Source organism: Anastrepha obliqua, chromosome 1 (assembly GCF_027943255.1).
Source record: "Anastrepha obliqua isolate idAnaObli1 chromosome 1, idAnaObli1_1.0, whole genome shotgun sequence".
In the NCBI taxonomy this organism is placed as follows: Eukaryota; Metazoa; Arthropoda; class Insecta; order Diptera; family Tephritidae; genus Anastrepha; species Anastrepha obliqua.
The window spans coordinates 150,430,573-150,455,670 of record NC_072892.1 but is presented as its reverse complement, the minus strand read 5'-3'; the positions used below and the strand labels follow the sequence as shown (position 1 = coordinate 150,455,670).

The following is a 25,098-nucleotide window of genomic DNA, read 5'->3' as shown; positions in this document are numbered from 1 at the left end:
ATAAGGAAAGAAGAATAAATAAATAAGAAAAAACTATAGTTATTTACTTTCAAATATTTAAATCATGTGTTATAATCATATGGTTTCTCTGCCTTAACCCTTTACCTCATATGCGCCCATATATGGCATTGCAATTTTGATTCAATTGTATTTCCAAATTAAGCATTTTGTAATAATTCAAACTATTTTAATTCATCTTATATATATTCAGCTATAATATATATACCTATATATTATATATGGTATTTGGCCGAGCTCCTCCTCTTATTTGTGGTGTGCGTTGTTGTTCCACAAATGGAGGGGCCTACGGTTTCAAGCCGACTCCGAACGGCAGATATTTTTTTATGAGCAGCTTTTTCATGACAGAAGTACACTCGGAGGTTTGCCATTGCCAGCCGAGGGGCGACCGCTATTAGAAAAATCTTTTTCTTAATTTTAGTGTTTCACCGAGATTCGAACCGACATTCTTCTCTCTGTGAATTCCGAATGGTAGTCACGCACCAACCCATTCGGCTACGGCGGCGGCCCTCAGCTATAATACAGCAAAAAAAAATGATCTGTGATTTTATGACAGTGCACAGACTACATGACTCCGTACTTTAGTTGGGAGAGAAGGTTTCGCACTACAATTGAAGAGGAGGGATGGCACAAAGATACGAAACCTAGTCATAGAACTTTTCATATCTATACAGACGGATCTAAAACTTCAGATGGAGTGGGAGCGGGCATTTACTGCTCAAAACTAGGGATAAGGCAGCCTATCAAACAGCCAGAACACAGGAGTATTTTCCCAGCGGAAGTTTTTGCTGTGGGGAAAGCCGCGGAGCTAGAAAAAAACACTTTTTTCATGAATTTATTGTAGCGAAACGGTTCAAGTCAGTTTATTAAAAGTTGTTGCATATTATAAAGTGACATTTCAAGAATATTTGATAAAATTTTCATGTAAAAATATTGCAAAATGAGCGAATGAGAGCACATTTACGTAGACGTCTTTTTAAAAATACATTTTGCAGTAGTCAGCATATCTCAGCGTAGAATCATCTGAAATCAAAAAAATTGAATAATTTAGTTAAAGTATGAGTTAAACTTCCCCCCAACGTTTATTTTGACGATTTATTTTCATTTTCAGCCATTTGGTAGTCGTTTGAAGTAAAAAGTGATTTTTGACGAAAAAATGCCGCCATTTTGTAGGTGTAAAACCACCTTAATATAAAAAAAAATGGCGAAAAAAACGTTGGGGGGAGGTTTTTTATATGTAAAATATGTGTGCAAAATTTCAAAAGGATCGGTTGAGTAGTTTTCAAATGCCAATGACTACGTACTTTAAAAAAAAGGGTTCGAGAAAACCGCGTTTAAAGTTTGTAACGGACTACGCGCGCAACTGCTGCGTCTCGGCAGATGTTTGAGGCGGCTCGGCTTTATGCTCTATAACTTAAAAAGTTTTGCTCGGATTGACTTAAAATTTTAACACGGTATTTTTGAAATGTTTTACTATAATAACATGCAAAAAAAAAAAAACCCCTTAAAATGTTAAAAATGGTTGCTAATAAAGTAAAAAGTAGAACTCACCGTTCCCCTTAGAATAGAGTTTCGGTTTGCTCTCTCAATTGTATCTTTCTTGAAAGTAGTTCTTGCAAATTATTACTAATTGATAAGATTGATAATTTAGTTAATTAAAAACATTTAACGTTAATTAAATACTATTAACAGAATTCAATTCAGTATTTAATTAGTTGTTTGTTTTGAAGTCCACAAGATCCACAAACGAGTTTACATAACCGATCGCATACGACAGCTGTCTCTATACACATAACGTTGCGGCGATAAAAGATTACGTAACAACAACAAATGAATTTCTTCATGGTGAAAATATGTTTAGCGTGCTACGTAGCCGATCGTTATTCGGCTATGAGCGAATTTGACGTAGTCAGCTGATGGGCTGACGCCACTTGGGTCACCAAGCGGTTTGTTTACGAAAAAATTGGACTGTGTTAGTGATATACGAAAAAAATCAACCAACGAAAACACCTCGTTGCCATCTGACCAACGACTGATTGGACGAGTGTGGGAATGAACATGTGAATTGGTCGTGCAGAATTCGGCTGCAGAATGTCCCCAGTGCCGTGGCAGCCAAGGTACCCACACAACTATTGTTTCACCACAGCTAAATAGCAAACCTGGGAATCTATCATTCTTGGAATTTCTTTAATGATAATAGATTACCACGTTTGACCTTCAGTAATGTTGAAAAATTGAAATTGAGCGGGTAACTTCGGTTGCCGCGTCACCGGGGGATCGGCAGGCGAATTGTTCATTTCACACGTATTCTCACACTCGTCCATTCATTCGCTGTTCAGACGGCAACGAAGCGACAAATATAAGTGTAGACTGTGTTCAATTTTTTTCGTAAACAAACCGCTGTCTCTTTCGGGGAATTCCTTCCTTCTTTCAAATACCCATTCCCCACCATCTGAATTTTTTCACCATGGAATTTCTTGTGCTTTAATAAGCGTCATATGCAGAGAAAAGCATATTCTTTTCAAAATTCACCTACCTAATGCTTCATACAAAAAAGGGCTCAAAATTGAAGAGAAGAGTTTTCGGAGAAGTTTATTTTGAGCCAGCTAAGTAGCTCCTACGGTGGATTGAGTGTGACACAGCCAACTTAAGACTACATATACTGGACTGTCGCAGATTTTTCAGCACAGCACATCAGAAAGGTGCCCGTTCCATTTTTGCCAGTCTGGAAGGGATGGCAATCGAAACCTGGAAAACATTGCGCAGGAAATATTTTTCTAAGATGCATGTCGGAGATGAACACACCTTCCAACGCAGCTTATATGGACGGAAAATAATTATATACAATCACGGGGCTGTTAAAAGGCCACACCATTATCGGGAGACAACAACTTTTGCAAAAGCTGTAACAACGAGCCGTAAGACGCCTGCTTTGCGCTTTCCCAAGGTAGTCGGTTTTACGTTTATTATTATTATTAGATTAGTGCGCGCTGCGAACAAAATTAAAGTTTTTTAGCACATTTTGGGGTTTATGGTTCTATAATTTATATGGAAGCACGGTAATGCCACCAAGGTGCTGCAGGCGTTTTCTGCCTAGTGAAGGGCATTTACAAAGGATGTGTTCTGAATTTTCAGTGCACATTTCACAGAAGCGGCAGATGATGGTCAGAGCGGCCAATTTGGTTAAGTGGTGTCTCGGGGCTACAAAGTAATCAGTTAGAAGTCTTAAGTCTACACTGTTGAGTGAAAGTAGTTTATCCGAAATTCCTCTGTCTGGCATTAGGAATTGCTGGGCTTGTGGCTGACCGATATAATTTCGCCAGTGTTCAACGCAATTCTTCTCCTCTCACCTCCTGAGAAGTTCGTTATTGTGGCACAACGTGCACAGGTGCACAGAAAAACTTAGGACCAATTAGGGGCATGTTTGCCGCTTTTTAATCTAGATGATGCGTTCTTTCATTTCCGTCATGTCTTTCGTGTCTAGCAACCTAACCGAATAGTAATGTGTTGGCGCTCTACGTTACCGGAACGACTGGGATTTACATATATCCCACCAACGACTGTCCCTCCAGCAGCATTCGCTGTAAATGCATGGGGAATTTTTATGCTGCTACAATAACATCTGCTTTGCGAGTGGCCTCCGCTCTGGAGGGGAAGATAGAAATTCATTGGTTAAGGATATGAAAATTGAAAATGTAGGGGATTTATGTGGCATCATAATGGGACTATTGGTAAATGATGCTATGAGAACCAAATCCTATTCTCATTGGTTTCAATTCTAATACGCTTTTTGCACACAGCAGAGTTAAATTTCACTTCAAATTTTTATAAATTTAAATTTTTATAAATTTGTTAAAGGGCAACGCCATTTTGTTCTAATAGAAATAATATTCATCAAAAAATCGTTACTTACAGGCTCCGTCTATGCCTTCAGGCTACTACTGTCTGCGTATTGGCAATAAAGCCTTACAGCTGTTAATTTTTATGTTTTTTTCTTTCTTGGGTTTACAATTGCGTCCGATTGTTTTTGTTTTTTCTTCTTTTTGTTGTTGATTCAAAATTGTTTTTTATACTCCGTTATTAGCTCTCACTCTCTTACAAAATTCAATTTGGGTAGTTATTAACTGTTTTGTTTTTTGTTTTTGAGGCGAATGAAAATTTTTTTATTTTTTGCTCATTTTTCCGATGTAATCATTTATGTATTTGTATTATTTTTTAAATTATCTGGCTTGTATTTTTTCGGTTTAGAAATATATGTTATTGCTGCTTTTTATTTGCACTGCCCAAATTTGGGGTTTTCATAGTTTTAATTTTATTTTTTCAGAATTGGGTAGCATTTGAGAGATGGAAGTACTCCTTCACGCTGATGGAAGTACTCCTTCACTCCTGTCGCTTTTGTTGTATGTGTGTTTTTTTTTTTTCAATTTTTAGCTTCGCACTGATTTTGCACTATGGTGTTTGCTGATATATTAGTCACTCAAAGTTAAATAGAAAAAACAAACAAACAAAATGAAAAAATATTTTATTATATTTAAAAAAAAAATTTTTGTTGAAAAATTTAATTTGATTGCGACGCCGTTTACTCGTTGGCTTATTGTGAAATTTGTACAATTTCTACTAAAACTCTCCAGAATTCTCAAAATTCACAGTTTTATTATAAAATAATTTGTTAACAATTTAATTTAAAATCCGCATTTCAATTTAAGCAAAGTATTTGTTTTTAAGTATGTATTTCATTAAATAAGAATTTTTAACTCGGTTAACTAGAAAATTTCACGACGCTAATTACACAAGTGAAAATATCATTTTAAATTAAAATTAATTACTTCATTATTTTTATAACATTTTTTATTTCCATTTATTTCTTTTAATATAATTTCCTATTTCCGGAAGCATTTTCATTAGTTTATGCAAATTTCACTAGTGAACGATTTTTGCATTACGCATTAATTATTTGATTATTTTATATTTAGTTTGAATCTAATTATAGTTTTCTAATTTCACAATCTCAAACAATTGTCCTTCTCGAAAATAAAAATATGAAAATGTAATTTTTCAACAAAAAAAAAAAAACAAGAAAAGAAAAAACACAAATTTATTGTACGCGCACAATTATTTTCGCCAATTCATTTCCTTAGCCAATGTCTTGACAACGGCATTTTTCTCTATGCACTTTTTTCGGCCTCCGACGTACCGCAACTTACTTGTGTCGTCTGTAAATCGCATTCGGCCTTCGAGATCTCTGTGCATATGCCGTCAAATTTGTTTGTACGATTTTTTCTTTACTCAGACGTATGCATGTAAATATGTACGCACGTCGTTTGCTTGCTTTCTATGCGTTTGCGTCGTTGTTGTTTTGCGAGTCGCATTGCCAACGAAACTGATGTTTTTGAAACTATAAAAACACACAAAACGTCTGAACGTGCTGCCACCAATGCCAATACCAATTCAACATCAAAAACACCTTGCTTTCCCCATCCATTCTGCTCTCTCTAGTATTTTGTGTGGTATGTATGGGGAGCATATCTAACTTCACTCAGCCATTGCCCGTTATTCATTTTGAATGAGTAGCCTGTTCATTTACTCGCACTCATATTACACTATGCTACAGTGTATGGAGATTTTTTATATTGTGGGGTTATTTTTGTGGTTTATTCGTACATATTTCGGTATTTATTCGTGTATTCACGGCTAATTAATTCTTTATTGGAATATAATGTAGAAAGACAAACAATAAAACAAATTTGAAAATTTTCATTTATAAATCCGTACGTTAACTATCAATATTGTATTTTCTAGGTACTGCAGCAATTTATCCACAATCACATGTGAGCTGTGGAATTTCTGTTTATTATCACAGTCACAATGGATCAACGACAGGTCTAAATGTGTCATTGCGACAGCCATCCTACCTATCTAACACAGTCGCCGAAATGAAAACGAGTATCGTCAGAAGAAATGATCTTTCTCACTGAACTTAACCAGTTCGACATTCTGTGGTCGTTGTTCACCCCAACTTTTTTATCTTCGGATTGTTAAAAAAGTTAAATTATTTGTAAAGGGTGATCAAATTGGAGGTACTTTACCCAAAAGGGCTTTTTTGACAGATCACGCGTGACGACTGTCAAACTAAATACATCATTTTCTTGAGTATCCCCTAATATTATTGAGACGTAATACATCGTACAAAGTTTACAAATCGTACAATTTTAGTACGAAAATCGTTGTTCTATGAAAAGAGTTCATCGCGCGTTCCGGCCAACTTATGGTGCACATAACCGTTCAGCGATACGTCTCATTTTTGGGGTAATGATTAATAAGGAAAATTGCCGTATTTGGGCTAAAGAGCAACCCAAAGCCATTCAACAACAGCCATTGAATCCATTGAAAAGAACCGCGTGGTGTCTATGGGCTGGAAGAATCTTCAGCCCAAATTTCTTCAAAGACGATGGTGGCATCAATGTAACAGTGAATGGCGAACGCTATCGCGGCATGATAAACGACTTTTTGATGCCTGAAATGAAAGCCCGTGCTCTCCTCAACGTTTGGTCGCAACAAGGCGGCGCTTCTAGCCATACAGCGCATGAAACAATGAATTTACTGCGTCGTCGTTCCGGTGAGCAATTTATCTCTTGCCTCGGACGAGTGGATTGGCCATCAAGATCGTGGGATATCACATTTTTGGACTTTTATTTGTGGTGCTAAGTAAAGTCTAAATGGTTTGTGGATAAACCAGTTTCGATTGAGGCGTTGAAAGTCAAAGAAATAACGACGTGTTTACGAATGGCCGAATTACGGCGCAGTTGCGGCCAACATTTGAAAGGGATTATCTTTAAAAAATTTAAAAATAAATGTCATGAATGGTTCTACACAAAAATAATAAATATCACCCAATCTATTTGAATTTGAATGCATTGATGCATTTTTGACAGGAAAAAAAATCTGCAGTTTGCAACTGGCATAAAATTCCATGTCGCTCAATTTTTAGGGCAATAACAGGAATATCCAAATTTGCTAAATTTTTTTAAATCCATGAGTTGGATTTAATGAAAATGGGGAGTTTCCAATAATATAAATTTTTGACATATCACTTACGGGGGCCCACTTGGACGAAAGAAGTTTGGTTCATCCTTTGTGATACCATTGTAATAGGGAGAAACGATAGGACGAAAAAGAGAGGGGTGGAGGGTTGAGTATGTGCGGACTATGAACGGTGACTAATTTGCGGATGTGTTAGCTTATGCTGCTGATCAAGTTTCAATGTTATAGTTAATATTAAGGTATTGGACGACTTCTGTTGTGAGCTTAGGAGCGCTCAAATTTGGATTTTTCTTGATTTGTTGCACTATCTACCGTTCATCTGCAACCGAAAACAGTTTTGGTCGTCTCGATTTCTTCTTATTTTCCACGAATTTTGTTTCATTTATCACGTCGTGCACAGCCGAGCGGGGTCTATCCACTCTTTCTGAGATTTCCCGAACGGGTTTTCCTTTTACATGATGACTAATAATTAAATTTCTGACTTGAATTGAGCTTTTGTCCACGCTGTCTACCCATGTTTATAATTTGAACCTTTATTCAATAAAACACGACTAAAAATTTATTTTAATTTATTACATTGGGTTCCTTCTTTGCACTTTTCTACCGAGTGAAAATTAATTGCGGGATTTTTATTACTAATTTGCATTTCTTATAAAAATTTTGAATTTGAAGCTGCATGCTATGTATGTCCGAATTCTTTATTAACCCACTGCAGAAGCATTGATGCAGAATCTAACTACTATTTACGGGTGAAACCGGTTTAGGAGGCCAAAATGTTGGTGTTTTTCGAGAATTTTTTGAACAAAGAAGGAATAATCAGAAATTGTTTAAGTTTAGAGGATATTTTATTTATATTTTAGGTACACTTTTAAATTTTCTTGAAGCTATTTCTGCGGGAGATAGCGGCGTTAGAGCGTGCTGTCCATGCACGATCGCCATCCGAGTGTCTTGCTGGATGAATATGAACCTAATTGTGGTAAAAAAATATTGAAAATTGCATGCTTTTGAGGCACTTGAACACAAAGTAGTTTTTATACCATGTTTTTTCATCTATTTTGCTTAAAAAACCATATTTTAAATAACAATATAATCCCAGAACTAGGTTTATAAAAATTAGAATTGAATGAAGAAAAACTCTGGAGAAATTGTAGAACGATTGGTCGATAACTTTTTAAGCTAGAATGCCCACCAGTTGAAGAAAAGTAGTTTCCAGAAAAACGTCGTTCTAACTAACGCGCGCTACGGTGCGGAACCGACGGGCAGTCACTTAACCAGTTAACTGTGTCGCCAGAATTGAGCTATGACGAGTATATTCGTCAATCACAGAGTAAGTTGCGCTGGTAAGATATTGGATGAAAAAGATAGTTGGATAGTTGCTCATTTTGGGGACAAATGAACTAAAAATAAAACAATAGTAATTTACAGAACTTCTGGACAACTTTATAATATTTACGCACTTGAAATTTTTACGTTGCACTGTACTTATTTGATAAGAACCGCCGCCACTTGGTAAGATATGCACTGACACACAAGAGTTAGCTTTCTAGTTTATAAATCCACTTTTTGACTTTTGCCTTTGCCCCTTTTAGGTTAACATCTGAAAAACGTTATCATCGCACATAAATAAATTCATTATGCGAAATGGTGAACTTTTTCAATCAGTGCATACGGGGAAGCATGACATTATCTCAAACTGTTTATATTTTCTATTTGTTTGTTTTATTCCGGCATAGCCTCAAAATATTCTAAACATCTTGAAATTTGAGAATATGTGTTGTTTTTCTCAAAAATTGTAATTTAAATAGCCAATGGTCACTAATTTATACGCATGACGAGTATAGTATACTCGTCAATCACAGTTAACTGGTTAAGCGCTCATAGAATCGGGAATAATGCGAATTTCGCTTTAAAAGTTTTACCACACATTCTTGAGCAGTTATACTAACGATTTATGCAATAAAAAAAATCTATTTTTTGATCGATCTAAACCGGTTTCCTCCCTTAACGCGCGCATGAGCCTGGTCTACTAGAATTTACACCCGGCCAAGGACTGTCAAAATTTTAGGAATATTTTATATTTTTCCAGCACAACTCTCTTTTCGATTTCATTTGCTTGAAAGCTATGCGAGCCATTGAAAATTTATATTTTTTAATTTGCCAAATTTAAGCGCTACTGAAATAGCACTTTTTTTTGTTGCAAAGTGTGCTTTGTTCTCTGTAGGCATTTATGAACCTACGGTCAATTCGGTCTGTACTCTCATTGGGTACCTAATGTAAATATCATAGTCACCTTACTGACATAAGCAATGACCACAAAACACACGCACATATCCTTCATCGTTCTCCGCGCACTGCCAAATCGCTTTTGTTCTCATTTTAATTTATACTCATACGCTCTTTTGTACAGAGAATCAACTGTTGCACCGCTCTACACTACGTTATTTATAAAATTCCCATTTTAATTACTGGCTTGTTTTCATTTTAATTTTAACTTTTTGTTTTTTTTTTTTTGTGTATTTGTGTGGTTTTCATGCGTGCATGTGCGCGCTTCATTAAGTGGTAAACAAACGCCAGACGCAATATAACCGCTGGCGCAAAAACAGGCAATTTTTGTAGTTGATAGTCGTTAAATAATTAATTTAATAAATTACTCATTTTATAAATTTAACTTTATTAATATTTTTTAGAGCTTAGTAATAGGACGCCGTAGCCGAATGGCTTGGTGCGTGAATTCGGAATTCACAGAGAGAACGTAGGTTCGAATTTCGGTAAAACACCAAAATTAAGAAAAACATTTTTCTAATAGCGGTCGCTCTTCGGCAGGCAATGGCAAACCTCCGAGTGTATTTCTGCCATGAAAAAGCTCCTCATAAAAATATCTGCCGTTCGGAATCGGCTTGATACTGTAGGTTCCTCCATTTGTGGAACAACATCGAGACGCACACCACAAATAGGAGGAGCTCGGCCAAACACCAAAAAAAGGGTGTACGTGCCAATTATATATATATACTAGGGCGGGTCGATTTAAAAATCGCTCATTGCTCTGAGAAAATCGTATTCTAGGGATCAAAATAAGAAACTTTGCCGAAGGAACCATACCTCTAAAACGAATTCTGATGTCCCCCAATTTGGGTCGAACGAAAAATCCCACTTTGACCCATTTAGAGTGCTCTAATCGAGGCCAAATGTATGACCGACCCCCACTAACTTTGGACGGCCGATCCACCCATGCCAGTGGCACATCCCCTGGAACTCCCCTGGGGGATTCCCCATACAATCATTTCAAAATATCACCATTTTTGGCCTTTACATGAAAAAATCAGCTAAATGGCTATGTTTTTTCTTTATTTTTATTTATTTATAATAATATTTATTATTTATTTATAATAATATTTATTATTTATTTATAATAATATCTATTTTTTCTCTTAGGAAATTTATTTAGTCAGAACATATGTAAATGAAAAAATTAATTTAAGTGAGTTATAGAAAAGAAACTAAAAAGTTCGACCCAAATTGGGGACATCAGAATTCGTTTTAGAGGTATGGTTTCTTCGGCAAAGTTTCTTATTTTGATCCCTAGAATATGATTTTCACAGAGCAATGGGCGATTTTTTTGCCTCCCCACAAATCGACCCGGCCTAATATATATATATATATATATATACATACAGTGCCAAATTAGTTAATAACCAAGAATTACAAGCATAAAACACAAAATATACCTTTAATGCTTTTCGATTTGTATTGCGGAAGCTACAGCAACGGTGATTGGAGTCTGCGGTTCAGAATTACATACCTCTATAATATTGGCCGATTCCTATTTAATACATAAATGACTTCAAGTAAACTTTATACATTTTATCTAAAATATTGTATATTGACTTACACTCTCTTATTTTATTTATAATTCCATACTCCTTATGAGCTTAAGGATTCAACAAATGTTTTCCAAACATTTCTATTTCTAGATATAAATCTCAGTTCATTAAACAATTTTCCGGTTAGTCCGGATAGTCGCTTGCCAAGTCATCAATGGTCTGCCTCTTCATCTCGTTCCTCGCGGGTTCCAAGTCAAGGCGGTATGCGGTATTTCCTCATAAGGCTTTCGCAGAGTATGTCCTATCCATCCATATTTTCTTTTCTTTATTTCACTGTTGATGTTATAACTCTTGGCCAACATATCTCAAGTATATTACGCAGACACCTGTTCATAAACGCTTGCAGCTTGGCGTTTGTTGTCGAAGTTACCAACAAAGTTTCGGATCCGTACAGCAACACCGACTTAAGGCAAGCGACAATAATTTTAACCTTTTGTACAAGTTGTGATGTCGTTGAAGTTGGGGTGTAAGAAACATTGATGCGTCATATACAGCCTCTCGTGTTTAACCGAAAACCTGCACCTTCGCGTGGTGCACCCTGATTCTACGAAGAAGGCAATGTCGACCGAGTGCGTAGCGGTATAACTATGCGAACATCTTGCTGTATTAGGAAATGACTACAGCGCGAGCGAGTTGCAAAGCAGGCTTGGGGGCTTCACATCCTACTATACAACGGCCGATTTAGCAGCCCTGCCACCAAGCTTTTTGGAGTTAATTAATTTGGTTGATAGCTTGTGGCTCCCGATAATTTATTATCAATATTTTAACAAAACCATATTATTTATTTAATTTTATTTAAATTTATTCGTACTTTGCAATCAGCCGTTTCTCACAATTGCAAATTCTTACAAGTAAAAATTAATCCAGTGAAAACTTGCAATTTCCCCTCAAAATGAAACATCAGTTTGCTCTCTCCCTTCCCCTACTGTTCCCCTAAGTTTTTTTTGGATACATGAACACCAAAACTTGATAGTTTGTAATAACTGTAACAACTGTCACTGATTTGTATGACGTAGCATTTTGCGATATTATAGGATCGGTACATTAATTACGTTTCGGTAGTATTTTCACAATTTTTAAATCAAAATTTAAAATTAGCTTAGATGCATTCTCTCCGATTGCATTCGTTTTCCACGACAGTCGGTTCTACGTTACCGAAACGACCCGGATTTATCCGGCCAAGGACGGTCACTCCAGCAGCATTCCCGATATGTGAATATGAAGAAGCTATGAACGATTTAATGGGTCACGATTTTAACGCTTATATTTGTTGATGTTGTTGTTGTTGTAGCAGCATAAACATTCCCCATACTTACATACGGGGAATGCTGCTGGAGTGACAGTCCTTGGCCGGATATAAATCCGGGTCGTTTCAGTAACGTAGAACCGACTGTCGTGGAAACGTATATACATATTAGTTGATAGTTCACTTCACTATAAATACTTGCTTTTGAGAGTCCAGCCTACTTTGCAAAAGGCTTTATATAGAATTAACTAAATGCATTTGTATCCTCTGGGTAGCTTCCGAACATCCGTTCGGGAGTGAGCTAACGTGAGAAGGCGAAACATTCCAGGATAGCTGGTTGTGCGTTGGGTTTGGGACTCGCCACTTAAAAATCGCCCCCCATGAAAAGTTAAAAAAAGCCTCGGATGAGACCTCCCTATACTGATGACGACCCCTGCAAACGAACTAAGGATTATGATTTGAGGGCATGCACCTGGAATGTCCGGTCCCTTAATGGGAAAGGTGCCTCTGCCCGGCTGGTTGATGTCCTCGTGAGAGTAAAGGCTGACATCACTGCCATCCAAGAGATGCGATGGACGGGGCAAGGAAAACCATAGAACCTTGCGACGTCTACTACAGCTGCCATGTAAAGGAGCGCAAATTCGGTGTCGGATTTGTTGTGGGAGAGAGACTTCGTCGCCAAGTACTGTCGTTCACTCCGGTGGACGAGCGTCTGGCAACAATCCGCATCAAAGCCCGTTTTTTCAACATATCGCTAATTTGCGCCCACGCCCGACGGAAGAGAAGGACGATGCGACCAAAGATTTCTTCTATGAGCGCCTGGAACGTTCCTATGAGCGCTGCCCCCGCCACGACATAAAAATCGTGCTTGGCGACTTCAACGCCAGGGTGGGCAAGGAGGGAATTTTTGGTCCCACAGTCGGAAAATTCAGCCTGCACAACGAAACATCCGGTAACGGACAGAGGCTGATCGACTTCGCCGGGGCCCGAAACATGGTAGTCTGCAGCACCAGATTCCAGCATAAGAAGATTCACCAAGCCACCTGGCTGTCTCCTGATCGAAAAACACGAAACCAGATCGATCATGTTGTGATAGATGGAAGACACGCTTCTAGTGTATTAGATGTACGTACGATCCGGGGACCCAACATCGACTCGGATCACTACCTTGTTGCAGCCAAACTCCGCACACGCCTCTGTGCAGCAAAAAACGTGCATCTACCTACGCAAAGAATGTTCGACATCGAAAAGCTGCAATCACAACACACAGCCAGAAGAGTCGCCACTCGACTCTCACTCCTGCTCTCAGAGAGTACTGCCCAACAAACCGGCATGCATGAGCAATGGAGCAACATTTCTCGTTCTCTACGTACCGCCGCCGAAGAAGAAATCGGATTCCGGCGAGTCCGAAAAAACACTTGGTACGACGAGGAATGTCATGCTGCTGCAGAAAGAAAGGATGCCGCCTATAGAGCCACGCTGCGATCGGGCGCAACGCGAGCCATGTGGGATCGCTACAGAGAGCTGAAAAAGGAAGAGAGACGTATTATCCGAAAGAAGAAACGAGAGGCCGAAATACGTGAGTGCGAAGAGCTTGAGATGCTGGCCAACAGGAACAACGCCCGAAAATTCTACCAGAAAGTTCGGCGGCTTACAGAAGGTTTCATGACCGGGGCGTTTTCCTGTAAGAACAAAGACGGCGAACTGGTGACTGACGTACAGAGCAATCTTAAATTATGGAGGGAACACTTCTCGAACCTATTAAACAGTGACAGCTGCGCATGTCACCGAGAAAGTGAAGATCCCGATACCCCAATCGTTGACGACGGAATTGTCGTTCCGCTACCCGATCATAACGAGGTGAGAATAGCGATAACGCGGCTAAAGAACAACAAAGCCGCGGGCGCCGACGGACTGCTGAGCTATTCAAACATGGCGGCGAGGAGCTGGTAAGGTGCATTCATCAGCTCCTATGCAAAATATGGTCGGATGAAAGCATGCCTGCCGATTGGAATTTAAGTGTGCTCTGCGCAATCCATAAGAAGGGCGATCCTGCAATTTGTGCCAATTACCGCGGGATTAGTCTTCTAAATATCGCCTATAAGGTTCTAGCGAGCGTATTGTGTGAAAGGCTGAAGCCCACCGTCAACCAACTGATTGGACCTTATCAGTGTGGCTTCAGACCTGGAAAGTCTACCATCGACCAAATATTCACAATACGCCAAATCTTGGAAAAGACCCATGAAAGGAGAATCGACACACACCATCTTTTCGTCGACTTCAAAGCTGCATTCGACAGTACGGAAAGGAGTTACCTGTATGCCGCGATGTCTGAATTTGGTATCCCCGCAAAACTAATACGGCTATGTTAGATGACGTTGCTCAACACCAGCAGCGCCGTCAGAATTGGAAAGGACCTCTCCGAGCCGTTTGATACCAAACGAGGTTTCAGACAGGGTGACTCGCTGTCCTGTGACTTCTTTAACCTGATCTTGGAGAGCATCGTACGAGCCGCAGAACTTAATCGCTCAGGCACAATATTTTATAAGAGCGTACAATTGCTGGCGTATGCCGATGATATTGACATTATCGGCCTTAACAACCGCGCTGTTAGTTCTGCCTTCTCCAAACTGGATAAAGAGGCAAAGCGAATGGGTCTGGTGGTGAACGAGGACAAAACGAAGTACCTCCTGTCTTCAAACAAACAGTCGGCGCACTCGCGTATCGGAACCCACGTCACTGTAGACAGTTATAATTTCGAGGTTGTAAAGGACTTCGTCTATTTAGGAACCAGCATTAACACCGATAACAATGTCAGCCTTGAAATCCAACGTAGAATCTCTCTTGCCAACAAGTGCTACTTTGGACTAAGTAGGCAACTGAGCAGTAAAGTCCTCTCTCGACGAACAAAACTAACACTCTACAAGACTCTCATCATGCCCGTCCTAACGTATGGCGCAGAAGCTTGGACGATGACAACATCCGATGAAGCGACGCTTGGAGTGTTCGAGAGAAAGATTCTGCGTAAGATTTTTGGACCTTTGCACGTTGGCAACGGCGAATATCGCAGACGATGGAACGATGAGCTGTACGAGCTTTACGACGACATAGATATAGCGCAGCGAATAAAGATCCAGCGGCTACGTTGGCTGGGTCATGTCGTCCGAATGGATACAAACGCTTCGGCTTTGAAAGTATTCGATGCGGTACCAGCTGGTGGTAGCAGAGGAAGAGGGCGGCCTCCTCTGCGTTGGAAAGATCAGGTGGAGAAGGACTTGGCTTCACTTGGTGTGTCCAACTGGCGCCGGTTAGCACGAGAAAGAAACGACTGGCGCGCTTTGTTAAACTCGGCCAAAATCGCGTAAGCGGTTATAGCGCCAATTAAGATGAAGAAGAAGAATTTGTAACACTACCTACACACATACATATATAATTATACTCAACACCATAGAATTACATTTTACTCGTTCATTTAGCTATTTTCATTCACCACAATTCTCTGTACGAATTTATTAACATATTGAAATCTTTTATAGGATGATTGTATTTAAACCGCACACAGTCTTTAAATCCATTCAAATCTTCAATACCATACGCAAACATTAATTCGATAGTTAACAGTTCCTCATAAATCACACACCAGTCGACGTTGATAGACTGTGCGCATGTGTCGAGAAGCCAAAAGAATGAACGTGAGAATTTGCTTTCTAATATTTTTTTCTGACAACCATTTAGCTGATGTGGATAACCCAAAAGGGTCCAGCAATCCATATTCGATGTCAATAACGTACATGTACGCTCTGCTGTTTCAGTTGTGTTATTATAATCGTCTTCGGTTGCAGTCACTTCGTCTGCTTCATCGTCACTGAGATCAGCAAAAAGGTGCACATTATTTAGCGCTCTATGTGGTTTGAGCACAATTGGTAAATCCGCTTTTTTAATTGGCTCCATGTCACATTCACTGAAGGCATTAATTGAATGCATCGACCGTACATCAATGTCTTCGTTAACTGTAACAGTTTTCTCCGGTGGTGGTGGTATTGAGTCCTCATCATCGGCGCCAAAAGGGCAAGCAAACTAAAATGAATAGTTTTTATTAGTAAATGAACATTACTGGAAATTATCTATTATACTTCGTTTGTATTTTCGTCAGCTTCTATATTTTCTGCAGCTTGGCGGCGCTTGAAAGCCTCTGCGTGTAGCTTCTTCATATAATTCTTCTCGTACCTATCATATTCCGTTTTGAACTCTAACTCCTCTATAAGTTCTTCTTCTACAATAGATTGCAGCCAATTTTCTTCGGTTATATTAAAATCAGGCTTTTTGGTGCATACCGTCTTGCCACTCCTCTCTTGACACTCGTTGATTGGCCGAAATATGCCCACACTGTTGCGTTGTCTTACGGAAGGCATACGCCGTACTTTCAACTCCCATTTGTGCTGCTTGAAATACTCCTTCAGCTCCTTCGCGTGCGCATATGGAGCTAATGTGCGTTGCATATGATCGGTACGCATAAACTCTGGAATTTTGAAGGAAGCGCTGGTTCCGGCATTAGAACAATGCAGTAATATGCGTTTGAAGTAGGCATGCGCTGGTGTTAGACTCGGTGGAAAGATGATCGATTCAACGTGTTCTGCGGGCAATTCATCATTATATTCATCCAAAAATTGTTCAAATATTCGATGCATAGTGCTGACTTTTGCATTATTTTCCACGCTGGCACCTTCTGCCGTATGCACAGCTTGCTCTAATTGCGTTCGCTGCTCCTCTTCCATTTCTTTCAAAAGTTGTGCTGTGCTCTGGTGCTGCTTGAATTGTCGACAAAAGTTTGAATTGTAATGCGCAACTATAACTTTGCGCATTTCCACATAATCTACCCAATCCTTCCATACAAATAGTAAGGGCGGCTGTGAGAGCTTGGCATTTGAGCTGCATCCTTCTTCAGATAATTTTTGCAGACAGTGATTGACCTTAGTTGCTGCGTCCGATACCTTATTCTCAGTATGACCATCGAGGCCAAATAACAACTTGAGCACGAAAATTATGTAAGCCATAGTGCGTGCCTCGTAGGCGGGATATACATGACTAACGCGTGTGCTCATTTTGGGTGGCAGCAAATTTATTAGATGCTCTGTGTAAGTGGATATGTCTGGTGGCAGATTTAGTTCAGTCACATAACGCTCTGTTAGTTTTATCATTTCAGGCTGTTTAAATTCGCGTATGTTTATGAACTTTGAAACTAAACCAATGTGCTCTCGAAGCACCTGGAATAAAAATAGTTAAAAAATATTTAAAAAAATTGAATTTAGATTCAGGTAAAAATATTTTAGATACGACTTTTACCTTGTCACTATATTTAGTAGGATATTTGTAAAACTGAATTTCTTGCAGCAATTTTTTGCCATGCTTCGCAATATTTTCCGGGAAGTATTCTATCACATTTTTCGTGCTTATGTGCTCCTCATCGATGAATCGCACCAAATCACACAACTGTATTTCATCACCAATTAAATTTAACGCTATGCCTAGTATAGTGTAGATTTGTCGTACATTCATTGTGAGCAAAGCGTGCTCCGTGCGATTTATTGATCTTGCCAATGGTTTCATGTTGTGACAATTCAAATTACCTTCAGCATCTAACGCATGTTTTTCAATATGTTTTACTGGCATACGTTTTTTTAAACGTTTTCGGGCACGTGCCGAAAACTGTAATTTAATTGCGTGACTTGTGGTGCCGGTGCTTGAGGTATTCGCCGAAGACATGGTAGTCTGTGATACACCCGTAGAACTTAAGGATGAATTTAGGCTGTACGAAGACTCATCCAATTTTCGTCGACATCTACGAAATTCGCGTGCACTTGCCGATTCACTGCTTGCCATGGATGCGCCCGAGTCATCAGTTCTGCGACGCTTACGCTTCTGGGCTCGACGTTTATGAGCGTGATTGTACAAAGCAGAAGCATCTCTGAAGTAAAAGTATTATTATTAAGAGTTGCTGAATTCATATAGACTCTCATTGTATTGAAAGTGCTTACCTTTGTAGGAACCGAAATCCTAGTTTAGGTAATTCAACGCGTTTTTTGTTAAAGAAGGCCACTTCGCTGCGGCGCAAATAAGCGGCCCACAATTGGAGGGTCATTAACTTCAACTCTTCCTTAGCGCCAAGGGACAGCAGATCATTGACGAGACCGCGAAGTATATAATTATAACATTCCCAAGAAGTGAGATTAGCTGTAGACAAAAAATATAAATTAATATTTCATTGTAAAATAAAAAAAAAAAAAAAAAATTATTTTATGTTCTTCATAGAACCGCTAGATATAAGTAAGTTTGTTGTTAGTTAGTTAGTAAGTCAAATGTATGTTACGTATGTTACATACAAAACTTATTTTGTTAAATGTTATATTTAGTTTGTAAGATTGTCATTATATAATAAATGCTACTAGCCTACGAACAGACTTTTTATAGTCTCTGTAGGACTTACAGTTTATTGTAAATTATAATGTATTATTATATAGGGTGATCAATTAAGAGGAGTTTTTTTCATTTGCGTTTTTTTTACAGATCGCGCGCGAGTTGTGGCCAACTGTCATCGTGGATTTGTTGAACAGCGATTGGCATTTCATCATGGAAAGACTCACACCGCAACAACGTCTACAAATTGTTCAACCGTATTATGAAAATCAGCGTTCTGTGCCATACAGCTCGTGAAACAATGACTTTATTGAGAAGTCATTTCGGAGAGCAGCTGATTTCACGTTTAGGACCTGTGAGTTGGCCACCAAGATCTTGTGATATCACACCTTTGGACTTTTTTCTTTGGGGTTTCGTGAAGTCCAAGGTCTATGCTGATAAACCAGCTACGATTGAAGCTCTGGAAGCCAACATTACGCGTGTTATTCACGACATACCAGTCGAATGATTGAAAATTGGACCTTCAGAATGGACCACCTTAAGCGTAGTTGCGGCCAACATTTGAATGAAGTCATATTCAAAAAGTAAATGTCAAAGAATGTCCTTTCAAATGATAAATAAAGGTTTTGAACATAATTTACATTTTTTTTTTTTTTTTAACTATTGAAAAAAGCACTTCATGATTGATCACCCTATACTAGTAATAAATAAATTCAAATTCAAATAAATTCAAATTATTCGTTTTTCGTATTTTTATATTGGGAGCTCAAAGCAACGAATTAAATTGTAGTTCATATTTAGTTTTTTTCGAAATTTCACATCACAAAAGGAAACATTAAAAAAATTAATGAGACATATTGCCCGACATTAGGGAATGTGATCCAGGGCATAACATTGAAATAATAAGAATAATTAAAAAATTGCCTTTTCTTTGCGTAATTAATATGGAAAATGGAATTACCTTCCATTCAAAATATTGCAATATATATTTAAGTAAGAATTTCGTTAAAAAATTGGTTACTTTGGACTCCGGCTGTAGGTCCTCGGACGACATAGGAAGTGCAAATCAGTACATAATACGATTGTATGGGAAATGTTTTTGCTGCTATAACAACAACCAGTCCTCCTCCATGGCAGCCGGTTCTACGTCACCGGAATGACTCGGGGTTTTCCCGACCAAGGGCTGCCGCCCCAGTAAACTAGCCCTGTCTAGTGAACCGTTTATCATCATCATATTCGTTTATGCGCTATCGGAACGACCCGATTTAGTATATATGCGGCCAAGGACTGTCACTTCAGCAGCACTCCGCATACATGTATAGGGAATGTTTTTGCTGCTACAACAACAACAACAGTACACAAATGGTATGGAGTTTTTTTTATTTTTCACTTTTATTTAAATGGCGGGATGAAAACCTACAAAAAGGCAGTGTATTACACAGTCTGTGAGATCACTGGTGTGGAAGAGATGCTAAAGTCCAATGTTAACTTCTTTAATAAACTAAAGCAAATTTACTGAGTACAAGGAGTTTCTCGGATCAATATTTCACCTTTTCACATACTAACACACACACCATTTATTTGCAAAACAAATGCTGTATAAATCTTTAAAATCAATTCAACCTTTGTTTTTGGAAAGAGTAGTTTCTGGTCTGCACTTATGCCAATAAATAATTAGAATATATTCTGGTAAAGATTTAGTGAGTTTGTAAATTACGTTTTTCAGTTTTAACGGCATGGATTTTTTGCTTTTTCACGTGTTTAGCCTGCAGGAAGTCTTCATCGCGTTCCACTTCGACAGCGCGCACTTGCTCCTGCTTTGTTCCACATTCCTGGCAATAATAGAAACCTTCACGTAGGGTAAATTGCCGTTCTCCACATACTTTGCAACTCAAATTTTGATCAGTTATAAGTTCAGCACCATCTTCCATTGTAATGCAGATATTTTAATAGGAACAAATCTAAATTTTTCAATTTCACACTCTTCTTCTTTTTTGCTTCGACCAGTTACAATGAATTACTTTGCACATGTTAGAGGTACCAGCTGATTTGTTTGTTTTCTTGTGAAATTTTTGTAGGAATGATAAAGTTCGTGCATGTTTGTTGTTGGCTTATTTGTTTGTTTGTTTACATTTGCATTGAAGTTCACAATTACGCTTTCAAATTTCAAAAACAGAATACAAAAGAATGATAGAAGAAGATTGCGCCTTCCGAATTCGCCGTGTCCTAAGAGTCCATCAATAAATACAACGAAAGGAATGGGAATTATTTGTTTGTGAACAAAAAGCGTGGGCGAAATCAATGGAAACAAGCAAACACAAGAATTTGTACGCCCACACACACACTTTCTAACCACGGCGTCTCCTGCATAAAAACGAATTTGTGTGAATTTGTGCTGTAACAATTCAATAAGCGGCATTTCGTTTGCATTAGTTTGTTTAGTTTTAATCTCACAAATCACAATATTAGCAAGCCATTCACTGAAATTTCAACAACAAGTAATTTCTTCTACTTGTGTTTGTTTTGTATTGAGAAGGGAGCTGACGTCAGACTTGTCAAAATCGCGGAAAATAAAGTAACTGTTTTTTAACGGCGCCCCCATAGATACTCAATTCGCCTTGAAGTAATGTAAAGCAACTTTATTCCCGCGTTGCCAATATAAATATGTTCATTTATACCAGTTGCTTCATCTATTCGCCACTTGCTAACGCTTGGCCTTATTTAAGAAAAATATCATAATGCCTAATATATCGCTCCTAGCTGGATGTATGGGATTTAGCAATACAAGGCAACGGTTTTGACTGGGTTTAACATGGCAAACTCCAGAGACCTATCCTTGTCACTTGCTTTATCCAAGTCAATACACAGCTCCCTGGATTTCATCCTGTCTTTTCCTTGGCCATCCTGGATAGCTGCTGAGCACCCGCCGGGCAGTGAACGAATGTGTGAGACGAATGTCCCCCCAGGACATTAAATTTGGGTTGAGCGCTGGGTTTGGGACCCGCCATGGAAAACAAAAACAACCAGTGAAGACCGCAATAGCCTCGGATAATGAACCCCTCAACGTTGACGACCATCGCAAACGAAAACCGGACTACGATTTACGGATATGTACCTGGAATGTCCGAACCCTAAATAGGGAAGGTGCCTCTATCCAGTTGGCGGAAGCTCTCGAAAAAATTAAGGCTGATATCACCGCCATCCAGGAAATAAGATGGACAGGACAAGGCTGGTCTAAGCAAGCAGGCTGCGATATCTACTACAGCTGCCATGCGGAGCGGCGCGAATTAGGATGCGGATTTGTTGTAAGCGGGAGGCTTCGGTCCCACGTCTCTAGGTTCACACCTGTGAGCGATAGGCTAGCCACAATCCGTATCAAGGCATGGTTCTTCAATATAAGCCTTATTTGCGCGCACGCCCCAACGGAGGAAAAGGACGATGCCATCAAAGACAGTTTCTATGCGAGACTCGAGCAAGTATATGACCGCTGCCCAGCCCACGACGTGAAGATCGTACTCGGGGACTTCAACGCAAAGGTTGGGCGAGAATCTGTCTTCGATCCCACTGTCGGTCAGTTCAGCCTCCACGAGACCTCATCGAACAATGGTCTAAGGCTGATCGACTTCGCTGCGGCGCGAAACATGGTAGTTAGTAGCACCAGATTCCAACACCTCAACATCCATAAGGCCACCTGGCTGTCCCCTGATCAAAGAACGCGCAACCAAATTGATCATGTTGTGATCGACGGAAGGCATGCTTCATGTGTGCAGGATGTGCGAACGTTCCGTGGAGTGAACATCGACTCTGACCACTATCTTGTCGCAGCCAAGATACGCATGCGGTTATGCAATGCGAAGAACGTGCGCCCCACTACGCAACGAAAGCTAGACGTCGCTAAGCTGCTATCACAACGGACTGCCGAAACTTATTCCGCTCACCTCTCGGAGTTGCTCCTCCACGATTCTCTACCTGCAGACGCAGGCGGACTTTGGGCACATATGTATATCCCGCTCTATGCGAGCTGCCGCTGAAAAAACCATTGGGTTCCAACGCCCACCTAAACGAATCCAATGGTACGACGAAGAGTGTCGCGAAGCTACTGCAGCGAACAACGCAGCTTACAAATGAAGTCAGCTGCAACGCGGGCCGTTCGAGATAACTACAGGGAAAAGAGATCGGAAGAGAAGCGCCTCTTCAGACGCAAGAAGCGAGAACAGGAGAAGCGTGAGCGTGAGCTGCTAGAGGAGTACAGGGGCAGGAATGATGCTCGAAAATTCTATCAACAAGTCAAGCGTCTGACACAAGGTTTTAAGACCGGAGCATCAGCCTGTAGAGATAAAAACGGAAATCTGGTTATGGATACACAGTCCACACTGGGCATATGGAGGGAACACTTCTGCAATTTACTTGCTGGCGATGACGCACACAATTCCGACCCAGTAGAAGATGACCCGATACCGCCAATCGACGATAATTTGGACGTTCCACCACCTAGTTATGCCGAAGTCAGAGTTGCCATTCAGCGGCTCAAGAATAACAAAGCGGCTGGCGCTGACGGCTTGCCCGCTGAATTGTTCAAGACTGGCGGCGATGTGCTGATAGGGAGCATGCATCAGCTCATCTGCAAAATATGGCTAGCAGAAAGCATGCCCGACGATTTGAATCTCAGTGTCCTTTGTCCGGTACTGAAGAAGGGGGATCCGACGACCTGCACCAACTACTGGGGCATCAGTCTTCTAACCATCTCTGTCTAGCGTCCTATGTGGAACACTTAAGCCGTTTGCCAACACACTGATCGGGCCTTATCAGTGCGGCTTCAGAAGTGGTAAGTCCACCATCGACCAGATTTTCAAATTACGCCAAATCCTGGAAAAGACCCATGAAAAGCAAGTCGGCACCCATCATCTTTTTGTCGACTATAAAGCTGCGTTCGATAGCCCGATAAGGGATTGCCTGTACGCCACCATGTCTGAGTTCGGTATACCAGCGAAGCTCATACGGCTTTGCAGAATGACGTTGAGCAACACAACCAGCTCCGTCAAGGTAGGAAATAACCTCTCCGAGCCATTCAGTACCGTTCGAGGTTTCAGACAAGGTGATCCACTGTAATGCAACCTCTTCAACTTCGTGATGGAAGGGGTGCTCCGAAAAGCAGGTGTGTATCGTAATGGCGCTATTTTCTACAAATGTGTCCAGCTCCTTGCGTACGCCGATGACATTGACATTATCGGCCGCTGTAAGAGAGATGTCAAAGCTGCGTTTTCTGCTATCGAGAAGGAATCATCACGAGTGGGTCTGGCGGTGAACGAGGGTAAAACAAAGTATATGCTGTCTACAACGCGGAACGCACGTCATTGCGGACAACTATACTTTCGAAGTTGTGCCAGAATTTATTTATCTTGGCACCGCCGTTAACAGCAACAACGAGATCAGCCTGGTGATCAAACGGAGAATCACTCTTGCTAATAGGTCGAGCCCTCTCTCGCATGACCAAACTGACACTTTACAAGACGCTCATCATACCCGTGTTGCTTTATGGCACAGAGGCATGGGTAGTGTCACAAAGCGATGCAGCCGCTCTTGGGGTGTTCGAGAGAAAAGTTCTTCGTAAGATCTTCGGTCCTGTGCGCGTTGGCGCAGACTACCGTTCAAGAATAAACCACGAGCTGTATGAGCTCTACGCCGACATTGACGTAGTTCAACGCATCGCCATCCAACACCTGCGTTGGCTAGGGCATGTCGTGCGTATGGATGAAGAAGCTCCAGCAAAGAAGGTGTTCGAGGGCGAAGTCCAAGGGAGCCGACGCAGAGGAAGATCATTGCTCTGGTGGAAAGACCAGGTGGAGGAAACCCTATGCTCGCTTGGTGTACAGAATTGGAGAAGGCGCGCGAGGAGCAGAGGCGCCCGGAGAGAGCTAGTGAGGTCGGCCGTAACTCGGTAACGGGTTGTTATGGCCACCTAAGTAAGTAAGTAAGTAAGCTGGCAAATGGGGCGCAAACAAATGTTCGCCAACGATTTCTGTCAGCCGCTATGTGTCTGATTTGGTTCCATGTGGTGGGGGAAGGCCTCTCGAGAGAGCTTTTGCGCATCCAAGATTGACGAGGGCGACCTCTGCGTCGACTTCCTTGCGGACTCCATTAAAAGGCCATTTTGGCAACATTATCGTCTTCTCTACGAAGAGTATGTCGAATCCAATTCCATTTTCATCTCTTTACTTCTGAATTAATTGGGCAGCTTTTAATAAGCAGAAGAAGGTCCATATTGGAGATAGTTCTCGGCCAAAAGATACGGCATATAATTCTGAGGCAATTGTTGATAAACGTTGGAAGACGTTGACTTAAGTGATCAAACACAAGCCATGTCTCAGAACCATATAGGAGGACCGATTTAACGCTGGTATTGAAGATTTTAAGTTTTGTTTTTAATGTCAGGATGCGAGATCGCCTGATCGAGTCTGTTAAGTTTATGAAACGCAGTTTGTACTTTAAAAAAAACGA

At 40.2% G+C, this 25,098-nt stretch overlaps 2 protein-coding genes across 3 annotated transcripts in view; both read right to left on the bottom strand.

Moving 5' to 3' along the window:
• The window catches only part of LOC129236469 (protein phosphatase PP2A 55 kDa regulatory subunit), a 98,257-nt gene extending 92,810 nt beyond the window's left edge, over window positions 1-5,447 (bottom strand). The window contains exons 1-2 of one of the 2 annotated variants that reach the window (XM_054870884.1): window positions 5,223-5,447; window positions 3,932-4,494 (exon numbers count right to left, since the gene is read on the bottom strand). The gene's annotated coding sequence lies outside the window, so the exon portion shown is untranslated. Of the gene's footprint in view, window positions 1-3,931; window positions 4,658-5,222 lie in introns of those variants that run through there. The other variant, XM_054870883.1, reaches the window with a different exon arrangement.
• A 10,192-nt stretch (window positions 5,448-15,639) lies between these two features.
• LOC129236468 (TATA box-binding protein-associated factor RNA polymerase I subunit B) lies at window positions 15,640-20,615 on the bottom strand. The gene is made up of 5 exons (XM_054870882.1): window positions 20,318-20,615; window positions 18,222-18,417; window positions 17,530-18,151; window positions 16,320-17,450; window positions 15,640-16,263 (listed from the first exon to the last, which is right to left on the bottom strand). Exons 1-5 carry the CDS (start codon window positions 20,529-20,531, stop codon window positions 15,673-15,675), a joined length of 2,754 nt encoding a protein of 917 aa, XP_054726857.1. The 5' UTR covers window positions 20,532-20,615; the 3' UTR covers window positions 15,640-15,672.
• Between the last annotated feature and the right edge of the window lie 4,483 nt (window positions 20,616-25,098).